The 15,372-nt window shown below is 58.4% G+C and overlaps 8 protein-coding genes across 8 annotated transcripts; 4 read left to right on the plus strand and 4 right to left on the minus strand.

The window, feature by feature from the left end:
• Nucleotides 1-510: 510 nt before the first annotated feature.
• On the minus strand, nt 511-714 carry PHSY_003643 (hypothetical protein; the record flags this gene model as incomplete). The annotated part of the gene is made up of 1 exon (XM_012334261.1): nt 511-714. One exon carries the CDS (start codon nt 712-714, stop codon nt 511-513), a length of 204 nt encoding a protein of 67 aa, XP_012189651.1.
• Nucleotides 715-885: 171 nt separating this feature from the next.
• Nucleotides 886-4,392, plus strand: PHSY_003644 (hypothetical protein; the record flags this gene model as incomplete). Its single annotated transcript, XM_012334262.1, has 1 exon — nt 886-4,392. One exon carries the CDS (start codon nt 886-888, stop codon nt 4,390-4,392), a length of 3,507 nt encoding a protein of 1,168 aa, XP_012189652.1.
• A 262-nt stretch (nt 4,393-4,654) lies between these two features.
• PHSY_003645 (cyclohydrolase) lies at nt 4,655-4,948 on the minus strand (the record flags this gene model as incomplete). Its single annotated transcript, XM_012334263.1, has 1 exon — nt 4,655-4,948. The coding sequence occupies one exon, from the start codon at nt 4,946-4,948 to the stop codon at nt 4,655-4,657; it is 294 nt and encodes a 97-aa protein (XP_012189653.1).
• A 384-nt stretch (nt 4,949-5,332) lies between these two features.
• Nucleotides 5,333-7,759, plus strand: PHSY_003646 (hypothetical protein; the record flags this gene model as incomplete). Its single annotated transcript, XM_012334264.1, has 1 exon — nt 5,333-7,759. The coding sequence occupies one exon, from the start codon at nt 5,333-5,335 to the stop codon at nt 7,757-7,759; it is 2,427 nt and encodes an 808-aa protein (XP_012189654.1).
• Nucleotides 7,760-7,835: 76 nt separating this feature from the next.
• PHSY_003647 (short chain dehydrogenase/reductase) lies at nt 7,836-8,801 on the minus strand (the record flags this gene model as incomplete). The annotated part of the gene is made up of 1 exon (XM_012334265.1): nt 7,836-8,801. The coding sequence occupies one exon, from the start codon at nt 8,799-8,801 to the stop codon at nt 7,836-7,838; it is 966 nt and encodes a 321-aa protein (XP_012189655.1).
• Nucleotides 8,802-9,075: 274 nt separating this feature from the next.
• On the minus strand, nt 9,076-9,873 carry PHSY_003648 (hypothetical protein; the record flags this gene model as incomplete). The annotated part of the gene is made up of 1 exon (XM_012334266.1): nt 9,076-9,873. One exon carries the CDS (start codon nt 9,871-9,873, stop codon nt 9,076-9,078), a length of 798 nt encoding a protein of 265 aa, XP_012189656.1.
• Nucleotides 9,874-10,202: 329 nt separating this feature from the next.
• Nucleotides 10,203-11,784, plus strand: PHSY_003649 (hypothetical protein; the record flags this gene model as incomplete). Its single annotated transcript, XM_012334267.1, has 2 exons — nt 10,203-10,621; nt 11,658-11,784. 2 exons carry the CDS (start codon nt 10,203-10,205, stop codon nt 11,782-11,784), a joined length of 546 nt encoding a protein of 181 aa, XP_012189657.1.
• A 489-nt stretch (nt 11,785-12,273) lies between these two features.
• Nucleotides 12,274-15,327, plus strand: PHSY_003650 (hypothetical protein; the record flags this gene model as incomplete). Its single annotated transcript, XM_012334268.1, has 1 exon — nt 12,274-15,327. One exon carries the CDS (start codon nt 12,274-12,276, stop codon nt 15,325-15,327), a length of 3,054 nt encoding a protein of 1,017 aa, XP_012189658.1.
• Between the last annotated feature and the right edge of the window lie 45 nt (nt 15,328-15,372).

A 15,372-nucleotide genomic window follows, 5' to 3' on the forward strand; every position in this document is an offset into this window, starting at 1 on the left:
CCGAGCCAGGGTCGACTTGACCCGCTAAGAGCGACGGCTACCTCAAAGGCGAGACCTCTTTGTGCGGTCTGGCCTTTCATGAAATTTCATCTTTACGCTGCACCTGACTGTGTCGTCTCCACTAGCCAACCAATCAGCAACACACCGACACGAGCAGCGCATCCTTCGTATCGCAGTCCGAACAGCAAGTTTGCCTGTTTCAAGGTTTCTTGTTGCACCACATCATCCCTCCCTACATCTTGTTCGAAAGTATCGACGTCGCTCAAGCACTTTGTCGCCGCCCCGGGCCTTGCAGAGGGTATCCAAGCTGGCGTGCACAGTCGCATAAAGCCCACGTCTCCTGCGTCCAACTCGCCTCATCGCCGACCCACTTCTAGCCCCATCGGTGAGCAGCGACCCGGGCGACAATCGATCGTCGGAACACTACCATCTCAACACCCGCTCTTCTATTCTGCAGCCATCTTTCCGGACATCCCTCGAGACTCGCTCGCTCTCAAGCCTCGTCCCACTCTACCTGCTCGCCTTGTTCCGAATCGATCGCCTTTTCGGTCCCACACCGAACTCGAACTCGAACTCGAACTCGAACTCGAACTCGAACTCGGCTCCGGCTTCGGTCGTTGCTCTCTCGCCGCGCAACATTCTGTCGTCGGCGTTGCTCCGATCCTCTCGCATCAACTCTGCCTGCTCTAGCGCCGGCCGCTGCATATCCACCATCCCTTTCGATCACAGCCTTGGGCTCGCGTCTGGCCGTATCACGGCCTGCAGGCCCTCCAATCACCCTCGCCAATCGTCCTGCAGCACCATTCTGCACACGCAGGACTTCTCGGCCCTTTCACATCTCCTCGGCTACTCCGCTCCTTCCTTGCGCTGTGACCACAATTCATCATGACAACTCGCATCCCGCCCTACGACATCCCCGAGCCAACTCCTTTGACCAAGGACGAGGTACGGCAGAAATACGCCCGCTTCGAATCGCTTCGAGCGCAGCTCGCTGCCTCCAACTTTCGCGGCCAGCTCGCCATTCGCGGCGAACCTGTATTTGCAAAGAGCATCACCATCTTCAACGATGCTGCTCCTCTTGGTGGCTGGATGGTCGCCATCCCCCTCGACGTTCATGACATTTCGACCGTCGTCAAATTCTGCAACCTACACTTTCTGTCACCCTCCGTCAAGTCGGGTGGATTTGCAACTGCTGGCTGGGCTATTCAGGGCGAGGTCGTCATCGACACTTCCTTGATGGACGATGTCAAATTGGTGGTGCCCAAGCGGTCGGCTGCCGACGGAGCATCAGACATGCACGATCCTGATTCTTCGCCCTTGACAGTGCCCGCTGTTGGTCCGGCTGCCACCTATCATCCAACGGGCATGTGCGCCAACGGCTCCGATGATGCCTCTTCATCGTCGTCCAACCCGTCGTCGTCACAACCCATCCCCAGCCTCGGGCTGGCGCCGCCTGCTTCGTCCGCATCGACTGCCATTGATCCCATCACTGCTCATACAGACGCAGACTCGATCACATTCCACAGCGACTCGGTCAGCGCGGCAGACCGACAAGTCACGCAGCAGATTCACAACCCATTGGCCACTCCTATTCAGGACCAGGCCACCAAGACTGACATGCCCAAAAGCGAATCTGAAGACATCGATCCACAAGATGCCGTCACGAATGCTCTCAAGCGCAAAGCTCGCGAGTCGGACCAAGCTTTCGTTGGCTCCTCTGACGTCGCAAGCGTGGGCGGCGCCGCCGCCTCCGCAGCCAAGCGCAGGGCCGACTCGCTCGTGCCACCCGAGGAAGCCGACATCAAACCGCAACCCATGCAGCAGGGTCAAAGCCACGAAAGCGGCGCAGACGCCGACAGCGAGAGCTCCTATGCAAGCTCTCACAATTCCGACCAACAAGCGCAACATGCTCAGCAGCACGGCTCCAGATCAGATCGCATGCAGTCCTCAAGTGGCGGGAGCAATTCTCGCAGCGTCGCCGCGACAAGAAGCGACTTCCTCAACGCCTCCGAGCCCCGTGACTCTGCACCGCTGTTTCCCACTTCTGGCTCGGCCTTTGACTCCGGCTCTGGATCCTCTTCATCTCTCACACGCGCCGCACCCGTTCCCGCCAGGGCGTGGGTCGACCGCCAGCTTGACTTGTCCGGCAACGCTTCTGATTCGCCCAGCGGCAGCAATTCCGGTTCCACTGGCGGCACAAGCTCGTCTCATCTCGCCTCGAGCCTCACTTCGGCGTCCAAGCAGTCTACCGGCAAGTCTTCCGGCACCGGCGGAAACCATGTGGATGGCAAGGCAGACGGTGGTGCTGACGAGGGCGTCACCACTGACGGCGTAGGCGACGAGAGGATGCCTTTCAAGCGTCCGTCGACGATCCTTCTGCCCGAGAGCGAGGCCATGTCCGCGACACAGCAACGCCGATCCGCGCGCTCCGTCTCTGGCTCAGGGTCTGGATCCGCTTCGGATTCGAGTCGACGCCGACGCGATATGGCCGACAGTCGAACTCCTGATGATTGGGACACCAACGCGAGCGCGGAGCATCTGCGATGGCATCGACACCATCGCCCGCCATCGGGCACGCTGGGAGAGAGGCTCAAGCTGCCCGAGGGTGGCTTCGTCTGGCGAAGCGATGGCGCGGATGCTGGCATCTCGAGCGTCTCGGCCATTCCTGGCTCCTTGCCCTGGGACTCGACAGCGTTCGCAGCGAGTCCCGAGGCACTCGCGGCTACACGAGCCACGTCTCGTAGCTCTCGCTCCTCGTCAAACGAAGGATCGTCCAGCGAGCTGGAGACGGGTCGTACGAATGGATCGGGTTACTTTGGTGCATCAACGCTCAGCGATCTGCAAGACGCTTGGCCTTCGGGCACGTGGGCGGTCAACTCGGATGTCAACAACGACGCCAACTCGAACCTGCCGCGCTTCATCCCTTCGCCATTGCAAAAGTACGGCTCGCCTTCTCCGACGCCCCAGCCACAGGACGCTAGCAATCCGTACGTGTTCGACGCTCGGCCCGAGGGTTATCACAACGTAGCTTCGGCCATCCTGCCCCCTGGTCTGTACGAAGACCGGTACGCCCTGGCAAGTTTCGGACCAGGAGTGGGCATTCGCGGTCTGGACGCCTTCACCGATCGGGCGGGACGCGAGGGCAACTTTCTGGCTGCTCAGGATGAGAAGGCTAAAGGCAAAGGCAGGCAAGTAGAGCAGTCGGATGTCTGCCCTCCACTGGTCGTCAATGGCGTGCCTTACCATGTGCCCGTCTCGGCATATCCTGTCGGATCCACCGCCATGACGACAGGTGGATTCGGCTACCTGACGAGGGCGTACGGCCTTTCGCTGGACAATATTGTCGAGGTAGAGATGGTCCTAGCCGACGGCAGCATCGTGACGCTCAACGAAGAGTCAAAGACCAAGACGCAGCGGGATCGGGATCTGTGGTGGGCGGTCAGGGGTGCAGCGCCGTGTTTCGGTATCGTCACGCGGCTCACTGCCAAGGCATATCCGGTGCCGTCGGTGTACTCGGGCAACCTGATCTACCCGCTCAACCCTGCAACGGCGAGCTCGTTGATTCGGCACTGGCGCGACTGCCTGAAAGCGGGGCTTCCACGAAAGTTTTACACCAACCTGATCCTCACTGCAGGGCCGAGCAAGACGTCACATGTGATTGTGATTCAAGTGTGTTACTTGGGTCCCAAGTCGGATGGCGAGGCGCTCGTGCAGGCTATCAGTAGCTGGACGGGCGAGCGGCTGTTGTTGAAGGATGTCGAGGAGCGAAGTTTCCTGTCGCAGCAGGACGGGGTTGCTAAGGTGCTCAAGGGTGGAACGGGAAGGAGGTGGATGGTGCGCGGAGATTTGATCTCGACGTTGACGGACGATGTGATCGCCAAGAGCGTGCGCAATTTCCAAGGACTGGGGAGCAGAGCGGTGTGGTTGTTCGAGCTGATGGGCGGAGCTGTGGAGGACAGTGCGGCGGACGAGACGTGCATTTGTCCGGAAGCGCGCGCTGCCAAGTTTACGGTGGGATCGCTGCAACAGTGGAGCGGCAAGGAGGAAGACAGGACGTGCATCGAGAGCGTCGAGCGGTGGTTGAACGAGGTGGTGGACAAGGTGAGCGTAGGTGGACCCTACCCGTGCTTCTTGGGCAGGTCGGAGCGTATGGATCGCGTGATCGGGGCGTACGGTCTGGACAACTTCAAGCGGCTGTTGGAGATCAAGAGGAGCGTGGATCCGGGCAACATGTTCAGGCACACGTTTGGACACGGGTTTGTGGTGGATGATCCGGCTAAGGTGCTGGAAGAGCTCGAGGAGAGGCAGACAGCGAGGAGAAGCATGCAGCAGCAGCAGGCGCAACAGGCGGGCCAGTTGAGCGGCTCGAACGGGTTGTCCGAGGAAGCGTGAGGCCATTCTCTCTTGCTCATATCAGTCGTGAAATAGATTTCCATGCACATCAGGTGCTTGTTCATGAGACATATGGAGCGTTTGAGTGAAGCGAACAGCGCCGGCCGGACTAGTTTGTCGCAGGAAGCGTGAGCTGCGGTGCCTGGCGTTGGCTTTTGCTCAAATAGAACTATATGTCCGTACCCGATAAGAACTTGTCTGTGAGACACATGGAGTCATTTATGAAGCGATAAGCGCTGTGAGCTACGATACCGATACCTCGCTAGCACTCGTCCTCATACCAGTTGTGGAACAGATCTCCATGCATATCAGGAGCTTGTGTCTCAAGAAGGCTCCGACTTGGAATTGAGCCGTCACAGTCGCGAGGAGGCCGGAAACGCGCGAACGCGGTTTTTGCGAGCCGAACAATTGAGAAAGTGCGGAAATCGGAATTTAGAAGACCGACGCCGAATTGGCAGCTCGCCCCCGCGTAACTGTGTACCTTTTTCCCGGCTTTTGCCAATCTTTCCTTTCCACCATCATTATCAACAACAACGACTACGACCATCACGCACATTGCCGTGACGATTTTCGACCGAGAGATCGGCAAGGTCACGAACGAGTCTACCGAAGGGAAACGGATCCACCCAGGGGGAGGTCACCGGCTAGGTGGATCAGCAGCGAACGAGCGAGCCCCACACACTTGATCAGCGTGGACGCGTGATTTGGAACATCGTCAGGTGGGGACGGCAGCAGAGGTATAGATTGTTCTGCGTTGTGACTGCTTATTGCTCCACTTGAATCGCGCTGGGATCACGCTGGAGCATCTGCTGTCTCACTGGACGCACCGGCTCATCTTTAATGGACGCAACACCAGCTCGACCCTCTTCATACAGACACATGATCCGGACAGGAACATCAGAGCTCTCCCTCGGCTCATTTACCTGACTCCCACCTCATCATGAAATATCTGCTCCAGGCGATCGAAGCCAAGCGAGCTTCGGTCAAGCTTGGCGATGCCGAACTTCGACAGCTGCTCACCGAAGTCTGCAAGGGCCGCGATGAACGCGAGGAATTCCTCGAGTCGATCGACAGAATCGTCACCGAGCTCAAAAACTACAGCGAGCATTCCACCGCCTTCCTCTCCAAAGTGTCGAAACGCGATGCGCCCGACTACTACGACGTGATCAAGCACCCCATGGACCTCGGCACCATGCAGAAGAAGGTCAAATCCGGACAGTACAAGACCAAGAAGCAGTTTGCTCACGATCTCAATCTGATCTGGGACAACTGTTTGCTGTACAACTCGGATCCGACGCATCCACTGAGGAGGAATGTGGCGTTTATGAGGAAGAAGGCGGATCATCTGTTGGAGTTCATCAGTGACAAGAGCGATGTGAAGGACGCGTTGGTGCAGTGGGGGACGCCGGTGACAGCGACCGTCGAGGTCGGCGCGAAGGCGGCGGATGGAGTGATTCCGCCAGCAGCAGCAACGGAGGCAGCGACAGTGAAGGAGGAAGGCAGGAAAAGGAGGAGAAAAGGGGATGAGGTCAAGTTTGAAGATCAGGAAGCGTTCGTCAGGACGCCACAGAGTATGATGGAGTTCGCGAGGATCGACGCAGGTTTGAGTTTGGTAGAGGCGAATGGAGTGGCGGGACCAAGTTCCAGACCCATGCTGATGGCGCCCGTTGAAGCGATGGATCGGGTGAAGAGGGATGCCGAGGAGGAAGATCCGCTCAGTGCTGTACTCGGATCCATCTTCCAGCCGCTGTTGGGTGAGAAGGGAAAGGAGAAAGCGACGCCGGAACCTCGATCGCAGTCCCAGCCGCCGTCGCAGGCTCCGTCTCATTCGGGCTCCACGCCTGCTCCACCGGCCAGCGTGGACGTGTCGCCGTTGGATGCTTCAGCCCTTTGGTTCACCGTCACTGGCTCGCATCAGCTCATGTCCGGTGCGCTGCCGGCGTTGCCTTCGTCCGCGCTTGTCTCAGCTTCAGCGGAAGAAGGACTTCCGAGCAAGGGAAAGAAGCGCAAGAAGCCGTTTCATCTCGTCCCTGCAACACGGCGAAAAGGTCTTCAAGGCAAAGTAGCACGCAACATCCGTACCCTGCACAATGTGCAGTCCACGCACGCCAAGTTCCTGTCGCTCGCGCATTTCGTCGAGAACGAAGCGCCCATCCCGGCCTACCTGACATCCATGTCGTCGGACGAAGAGTCGGATTACCCTTCCGATCCGGAAGACACGCCTCCTCATCATCAACACATCAACGGCACCGCTGCAGCACTCCGCAACCCGCTCGCTCGAATCTCGGCGGAATCCGCGCGCGATCACGCCAGCTACAACGTCCGCATGATGCTCTCCCACGCCGGCTTCGAAGGCGGTCATCGATGCGCCGTCGACACCATCACCGACGCGCTCGGCGAGTTCCTCGGAAACATGGGTCGCATGCTCCGCATCTACTCCGACCGCTACGCCTCCTCGCTCTCCGCCGAAGAGATGATCCTGCACACGCTCCAGGAGTGCGGCAACTTTTCCGTCGCTTCCCTCGAGAACTACATCCGGAACGACGTGGAGCGGTACGGGACGAAGATGTCCGAGTTGCTGCGGAAGCTGAGGTCGAGTTACCGGGAGCAGTTCAACATGAGCACGGAGAGGGGGGTGGTGGAGGACGAGGCGCTGTTTGCGGATAATGGAGAGGCACTGGTGGCGGGTGGGTTTGCGGAGGATCTGGGAGACGATTACTTTGGATTTAGGGAGTTGGGGCTGGATAGGGAATTGGGGATGAGTGGGTTGACGGTGCCGACGAGGCTGTTCTACGGGAGGGGGAAGGGTGGGGTTTCCGCTGGTGGTGCGGCAGGTGCAGCTGGTAGACCCGGTGGGATCAAAGTTGAGGTTTTGCCGTATCCGCCCCCACCCAACCCAGTCGAACTCGTCGCCGCAGCCATTCCGGAACAGATCGGCCTACTGCAACCGTTCTACCAGGAGAAATTGCGGGAACACCGTCAACGCTGCAAACACGCTCAGGAGAATCCCCCCTCCACCACTACCAAGGAACAGGACGCACAACAGCAGGATGGAAAAGAAGGAGAAGAAGGAGAGGAGCCAGAAAAGGTGGATCCTGTGGTGGTGACGAACACGTTGCCGGATCAGGAGCAGGAGAAGCAGAGGTACAAGGTGCCCCCGACGGGCAAGATGCCGAGGAGGATGATCTGGAGTGCTGCGGCGGAGAGGAAGCAGGCGGCGGAGAGGGTGGCGGCGGAGAAAGCGGCGAGTGCGGCACAGGTCGCCATGTCGACCGGTGGAGTTGCGGTAAGTGGCGGTGGCTCAGGTGGGAAAAGTGGTGCGGGGATGAAGGATTCCAAGCTGGGCAAGAAGAGCATTGCTGCATGAATGTATAACCATTGGATCTGCAATCACATTTTCGTCTGCTCTCTCTCTCTGCGATACAGTTTGATACGAGTTTCAGTCAATCCGACGCGGGGAGCTTCTGCAACGCTCCTCCATCCACCCTCATAGTGCAGCCGTTGGCAAAGGCACTGTTCCTACTCGCCAAATACAGCACTGCACTCGCATGTTCCTCGGGCCTCCCACACCTACCCACGGGAATATCCGCTCCATTCGTATGGCTCAACCTCGCATGACCCGTCTGCTCATCCCTTCCCTCCGTACTCGTCAGATCGCTCGGGTACAACCCCGGCTCCACAACGTTGGTTCGCAACCCATGATCGGCGAACATGGTCGAGAGGATCTGACCGAGCTGCGAGAGAGCGGTTTTGGAGATGTTGTAGATAGGGTTGAGGATGGGCAGTTTAGCCCACGCTGCGTTGGATGAGATGAGGATGGTCTGGGAAGGGTAGGTGGTGGACGTGGCGAGTTTGAGGAGCGGAAGGAAGGTGAGTGCGGTGAGGTAGTTGCCGGTGATGTTGGTGTTGAGGATCGAGTTGATCTCGGATTCGGAGAAGGAGGAGAGTTCGTCGACGATCGAGGTGAATTCCTTGTCCTTGTCTTCCTTCTCAGTGGGCGCGGAAGTGCCGTAGGAGCGAAGGAATCGGCCACCGATTCCAGCGTTGCAGATGAGCAGGTTGATACCAGACCTGCCGCGAGAAGCGAGGTCCGCGGTGATCACCTCTCGAGCGGCGGAAAGAGACTCTTTCGATGTGATGTCCGCTTGAACCGCAACGAGATCCCCTTCCTGACGCGAAGATGGGGTGGGGAGCAGGGTGTGGAATTGAGCTACGGTAGAGTCGAGCAGAGGCTTGCGTCGCCCGAGGATGTAGACCAGTGCGCCGTTGGAGGCGAGTGCGTGCGCGGCGTAGAGGCCGAGTCCGGAGGAGCCGCCCGTGACGACGCAGGTGAGAGAGGTTACGTCGAACAGCGAGGGGATGCGGAACGAGGAGAGCGGGGTCGACTCGTCGGTGTGAGGAGCGCTCATCGTGCCGTTTGATGTGCCGAGAATGGTAGAAAGACGACGTGGTAAAGGGGAGAGGAGGTGTAAAGGGTAGGAAGGAAGAAGCACCAGGAAGATCCGAGGCTCCACTTACACACTTGTAAATATGAAATTTAAAGCAGACCCCACAAGATTGACTGACTGAGATGGCCGGTGGTAGTGGGCGATCCCAAGACACATCTCACAACCGGTTCACACAATCTACTCATGTTTTGCATTTCATTCTGGGGCGTAAATGCTGCGCTAAATACGCATGCATCTACAAAGGCTTGTGCGCGGGGGAAGCGAGCTGGATCTCCTGGCTGGTAATTACGACGAGCTTACCGGGGCTAGCAGCGTGACCGCTGATGGCCGCCTTTGCGGTCTGAGCGAGTGCGCTGAGCTTGCCATCGGCCTTGAAGACGCGGATCTCTTCCGGGTGCACATCGAGCAGAACCACCCTAGGGTCGTTGTGGTCGCCAGTATGCTTTCCATCCTTCTTGTCGTCGAACCAAGCCGAGAGCGAGCTGGACCAGTGCTTCTTGATCTTGGACGAATCCTTGTTGAGGACGGCTTTGCCCGAGATGGAAACCCAGTCGGTGGTCTTGGGGTCAAAGTAGGCGACGTTGACCTGTGGGTCGGTCTCGACGTCGTCGGTCTTGCCAGAGTCGGTGTTCATGTAGAAGCTGAAGACGAGACCCTCGGTGGTGGCGGGTGCCATGGCACGCGAGGCGAGCTTGCCATCGGGTGAGCGGGAGGTGAGCATTCCGGTGCCAATGTGCTTGGTGATCTCGAGGAGGGTGTCGATCTTTTGCTGCGGGGTGAGATCGGAGCCCTTGGAGTGTGCGCCCTGGGCGGTGGGGTCGTGAGTCTGTGTGTTGGTCGACATGTTGGCTGCGAAGTGGCGTGGATGAGCCTGGATGGGGATGGGATATCGAGAGTTGGATCGTGGGATCAAGGTTGGGAAGGCCGAAGGATGCTGTCGGCTTATATGGATCAAAGGGCTTCTCGAGACTGTGTCGACGGCTTTGTGCGCGTGGCTGACAGTGGACCTGAGCATGGGGCGAAAGCACATCATCGGGCAAGGGGCGTGGCAGGTGACTCTCCGACTCTTCGACTGCGATGGCGTGCCTTTTTGAACGCGAGAAGCGGTGTGATCTCATATAGGACACCGCCTCTTCCTGCTGCGAACAGAGTCACACACGGTCACGAGGCGCAACAGCCCTGGGCAAACGAGCAGAGAGGCAGCAGCGGGATTGATTTAGTCATACAAGCAGACGTAGAGTGTCGTCACAAGAATAGCAATCAAAACGTTCATCGGATCATCCGAGCGTGCAGCAGCAGGCTCACTTCAGCCGCACAGACGCTCAGCGTCATGTGGAGGCAGCGACGAAAAGTCATCGCGAGATGCATCGTTACGATGCTCCCGATGTTTTTACCCTTTCAGATTCGACGTGTGAATTGACGACCTTACATCTCATGGATTTGCTGGATTCTTCGCAGCAAGGCACAATCCAGCTGACGTCGAGCTCTGCAGTCTTAGCCCGAGACGCGGCAGATAGGCGAGAATCAGCTGCTTCCTCGGGCTGGTTGGCGTCTGCCGATCCCCCGGCAGCCGCGCGTCGGGACAAGGTCGTTCCTCTCGTTGCCGTTGCTCAGAATTACTGTAGCTCGCGTGCAAGACGACTAGTCACAGCAGCTACCTTTGGTCCGACGTTGCCGCTGCTGCTGTCATTGACTGAAGGTTGCACAATCCGTTCGTCGGCACGACAGCCGGGACCGGGATGCCAATCGGGCTACATCGTCGTCGGCATGCTTTCATTTGTGTAAGCAGCGACCCGAAGCTTCCCAGATTGAAGCGAACCGCCGCCACTGCAGATCGACACTGCGTCTTTTGTAAGAGCACTGTAGTTCGTAGCCGATCATCGTCATTGGAGCGCGAATACAGTGTAGACCCACTTCGGACGAGAATCCGACTCGGACATCTGCTGCCTCAGCAGAGGTCGGAGTACAAAGAATCACCTCTTGGCACTCGACAATGCGGAACGCGGTGCTCTTTCCCTCGTGTGTCTTCCACGAGCGAGCAGGGATCGCACGGCACCAGCTGACAGATTGATTATGCGGTGTTGATCTCGAACTGGTGCTAGCTTCCTTCATGCCGAGATCACGCGTCGCTGCAGAGTTGCTCTTTTCGGCTGTCTCGAGTGTCGTGCAACAGCAGCAGCAAGAAGACGGCGTTTTGGCGGAGAGCGAGAGAGGAGGGCTCTGGGAAATTTCAAACTTGTCCTTGGCTCTCTGCTGGCTGTCGCGTCGCAGCTTCGGTCTCGCGTGCGTGGTGGCACGGCGCTGCAGGAAAATCATTTCTGGCAGAACGCGTCTGCTCAACACAAACGGTTAAATTTCAGCACAGCAAACCAACACACCGAGGCTCAACGTTCGCAAACAAGAGAGGGATTTGAGCACAGCCGAGCCGAGCAAAACCTCGAGCTTCGAATTTCACCGCATGCCAGCGCGGCTCAGGGCACTTGAGCAGTCAGACGAAGGATGGCTTTCTGTCTATATGGCAGAAAGGGGAGCTGGCAAAGCAGCTTGTCTGCAGTGCAAGTCGGATCCACCGACGCCCTTGCTGAGATGCTGCTCTCCTCTCTTGTTGACCGTGGGGCTTGGCCGGCCAAGGGGTCCATGGAAGCAATTGAAAATGGCCAAGCCTGTACCTCTTCTTGCTCGCAACCTCACCTCGTCGCCTCAGACACGAGCGAGACACGACAGACTTTTAGGCCTCTCTGGCCTCGCCTCGCCACGCTTTTGCATTCTCGGCGTGTGTGTTTCATTTTTTGTTTTCCCTATTTTCTCTTCTGACAGGTCAACGAGTCAGCGAGCGAGCGAGCAACACAGCCAGCCAACTCGAAATCGAAATCGAAATCGAAACAAATTGTCTGGCAAAAGCCACGGTAGCCAGCCGCTGGTGGACACCGCTTCGGCCTCCTAAGTTGACTCTGAGTCCGCGTTTGTTTGCTTTCCTTCATCTCTCCCCTGCATCCATCATCTCATTTTTGGCTCGGCCCTCTCTTCAACGCCTCTCTTCGGCCTGTCTGCGCGTGCCGGTCACGGCGACACTCGTTTAGGCACTCTACGCTCGTCTTCAACTTCAACAGCGAGACTGACCGCACCATATCGCGTCGCGACACCTATCAAGATCGGCAGGACAATCGATCCCACAGAATACCGACTCGTACAGCCGTCGGTCAAGGAATATCACGCTTATCTCAGCTCACGATCCAACCATCGCCTCCCCATCCTGGGACTCTGCATATCACCAAAGCGTTGCATGCGTGCTTCCGGATCGATCGCAAGTCGTGTCGAGCCGCAATCCAACGCATACCACATCACAGCGAAAAGTTGCATTATTGGCATCACAAAGTCGTTGTGAAGTACGGCACGTCGTTCTACTCTTGCCGGGTCCACAACTATGATGCCAATGCAACCTCCTCCACAACCGCCACACCAGCACTTCAATCCGAATCCAATGTCGGCCATCAACGCAAGGCAAGGCCCCGGTCCGAGGTATCCTCCCTCTTCGGGCGGGTCCGCTATGGGCTTTTACCCTTCTACAAATGGCACCGGCGGGCCATCCGACTCGTATGCATCATCACAACCGCCAACATCACCGCAGCCGACCATCACATCTCCACGCGGCGCTCCCGCCATACAGCTGCTTGACGCCCCCCTCTCCAGCCCACAAGATGCCTCGTTCGCCTCTTCCTCGGCTTCATCTGGCCCCTCAGGTTCCAGGTATCGCCGTGCAAGGCCGGATACCGAGGAGATCAAGCGCGTCGGCCGGTCCCACTACGTCGAGCTGCTTGGCTTCCTCCGAAGCCACCTAGCCAAAGTCGAGCAGACAGCACCGCGCTCCAACGCGCGCGAAAAACTCACCCGTCTCAGCAAGCAGCAGTTCACCGAGCTTTCGACCGATGTCTACGATGAGCTCATGCGACGTCAGAACAACGTCAAGAACGGCAGCAGCCAGCCCTTCCTCGCAGTCCGCGACGAGTTCCATCCCAAACGCAACCAGGCCAGGCAGAAGTTGGCCACTCTCCCCAAGAACCGTTTCAAGGATCTCGCTTCCGACGTCTTCTTCGAGCTCGAACGTAGATTCCCGGAACTCAAGCAAGAGTTTCGCCCAGAAGTCATTGCGCGCGAAAAGGGGCGCGAGCAGCAGATGCGTCAGGAGGCAGAGGCGGCGTTGCAGCGAAAGGATTCCATGGGCCAACCTCAGCCATCAATGTCGGATCGCATCGTACCCGCGAAAAGCACGCTTGTTGAAGAAGATATTGCAGTCCCATATACGGCAAACGCATCCAAGTCAAGCAATCGCAGCAACGACATGGACGGCCTGTCCGAGCGTATCTCCTCGCCTCTGCGCGACTCCACCGGCTCAAATGGAGTCAACGGCATCCCTGACAATCGCAGCACCATGTACAGTCAAGCGAGCAGTCTAGGCACTGGCTTTTTCAACGGCTATTCGGGCAGCATCGCTGCAGGTAGCGTCGCAAGTCCCAATCTAGGTCGTGGCAGCGCCTTTGAATCCATTGACGTTTCCTCTTCAGCAGCCACCGAAAAGATGCGCTCAGACTACGAGCTTCGCATCGCCAAGCTTCAGCAGCAGATCAGCTCGCTCGAGGCGCAGATGGCCGAAGCCGGTCCGCGGGCGCGCAAGGCCGACGAGCTTGCCGGCCGCAACGAAGAGCTCGATCGACAGCTCACACAGCTGCGCAAGGAGCTCGACGAAACCAAGCAGAAACATCAGGATGACCGCGAAGTGCATCGCACTTTCGCCACCGACAAGGAGTCGGAGCTCGACGCTTTGAGAAGGGGGTTGCAGGACAAGGCGTCCATCGGCGGCCAGGCTGATTTCGAGGCGCTGCAGAGAGAACACGCACAGTCGACCGAGGTGGTCACAGAGCTCAAACAAGAGGTGAGCAACCTGCTCGAAGAGCTTCGCGAGCTTTCAGCGCGCAACGACGAGATGCAGGCCGACCGCGATAACGACATCGTCGTCATCAAGGACCTCAACGCCCAGATGGCCAACTACAAGCGTCTCTACGAGACAGCCAAGACCGAGCTGCGCAACCTCAAAGCCACCTCGCAGCTCTACGTCCAGCCACCGAAAGCTGACGACTTTTTGCCAGCGTCCGAAAAGGGTGCGATCGCAGATGTCAACCTCACCGCTTTCCAGAGCTCCATCGACGAGCTGCTCGCCGCTGCTCGATCCAAGACGCCAGGGAACGTGCTCCTCTCGATGAAGGAGGTGGTGCTCGCCACCACCCTCGTGACGGACGACGTTGCCAAGTACGAACAGATTCCAGCCAACCTAGCCGAGCTTTCGCACGGGGACCAGGAACAGCTCATGGCGCTCAAGTCAAAGTGCTCGGCTACGCTCAACAACCTCATGACTGCCTGCCGCAACCACGCCTCGTCGCACGGACTGTCCCCCGTCAGCTTGCTCGACGCTGCCGCCAGCCACGTATCGGCGACCATCGTGGATCTCGTTAAGCTGCTCAAGGTGCGAAAGGCGAGCAAGGTTGAGACGGACGATTTCCAAGACAAGTTTGGTGAGGATGCGGCGGCGGCGACGCGTCTCAAGCCGCTTCACATCAATGCGCAGGCGGCCAACCGCGAAGCGAGCGCCACTCTGTCTCCCAACACGGCCAACACGTACAGCTTTGCCAGCCTCAACCCCAGCTCTGCCGCCGGCGAAGATCGGTTTTCGCCACGCATTCGAAACAGCCCGACCATGGGCCGCTACTCGCCGATCGGGTACAAAGCCGAGGCGATACGCAAGGATTCGGGCGGAGACCAGCAGTGGCGCAGCCGAGCCACGTCGTTTTCGTCAGTTGGCAGCGCCAACGCCAGCACACCCAACATGTCGACCATGCCCGAGATGCCCAACGTGCACGGAGCCAAGCGATTCGTGAGCGAATCTTCGGTGCTTGCCAGGGAACCAAGTAGGGCGGCAGCCAACGGTGTCTTGCCGCGCAGCGGAGCCATCTCGCCCTCTCCCATCTCGAGCGATGACCAAGTGCAGAGATCCGAGACGTACGACAGCCTGCAGACGGTCACCTCGGCGAGCGGCAGCGGATTCGGCAGTCAGAACGGCGAGGAGAACTGGTCGGAGCTGCGTAACTACATCGAGGTGCAGACGGAAGCCATTGTGCACTCGATCCAGGCGTTGCTCTCGGCCATCCGAGAAGGCGCGCAAGGTGTGCAGCTCAGCGAGAACCTGACGCAGATCACAACCATCGTCTCGTCGATTGTAGCCATCTCCAAGGGCAACGTACCAGCCAGGAGCCGAGTCGAGGGCGAGAGGATTCTGGACGAGTTGACCGACAACTGCGAAAAGCTGAGCGAGATGCAGAGCCATGACACATTCGACAAGAGCACCAAGTCGACCATGGCCAGCGCATCCTACGGCGTCGCAAAGGGTTTGAAGGCACTCAATGCTCTGTTCAACGATGCCGAGCTCTCGCAGTAGCGTGCAACACGATATGTCAGACTTGTACAACGTCAATGATACCCA

The sequence above is a fragment of the Pseudozyma hubeiensis genome, assembly GCF_000403515.1.
Source record: "Pseudozyma hubeiensis SY62 DNA, scaffold: PHS37, whole genome shotgun sequence".
NCBI classification, from domain to species: Eukaryota; Fungi; Basidiomycota; class Ustilaginomycetes; order Ustilaginales; family Ustilaginaceae; genus Pseudozyma; species Pseudozyma hubeiensis.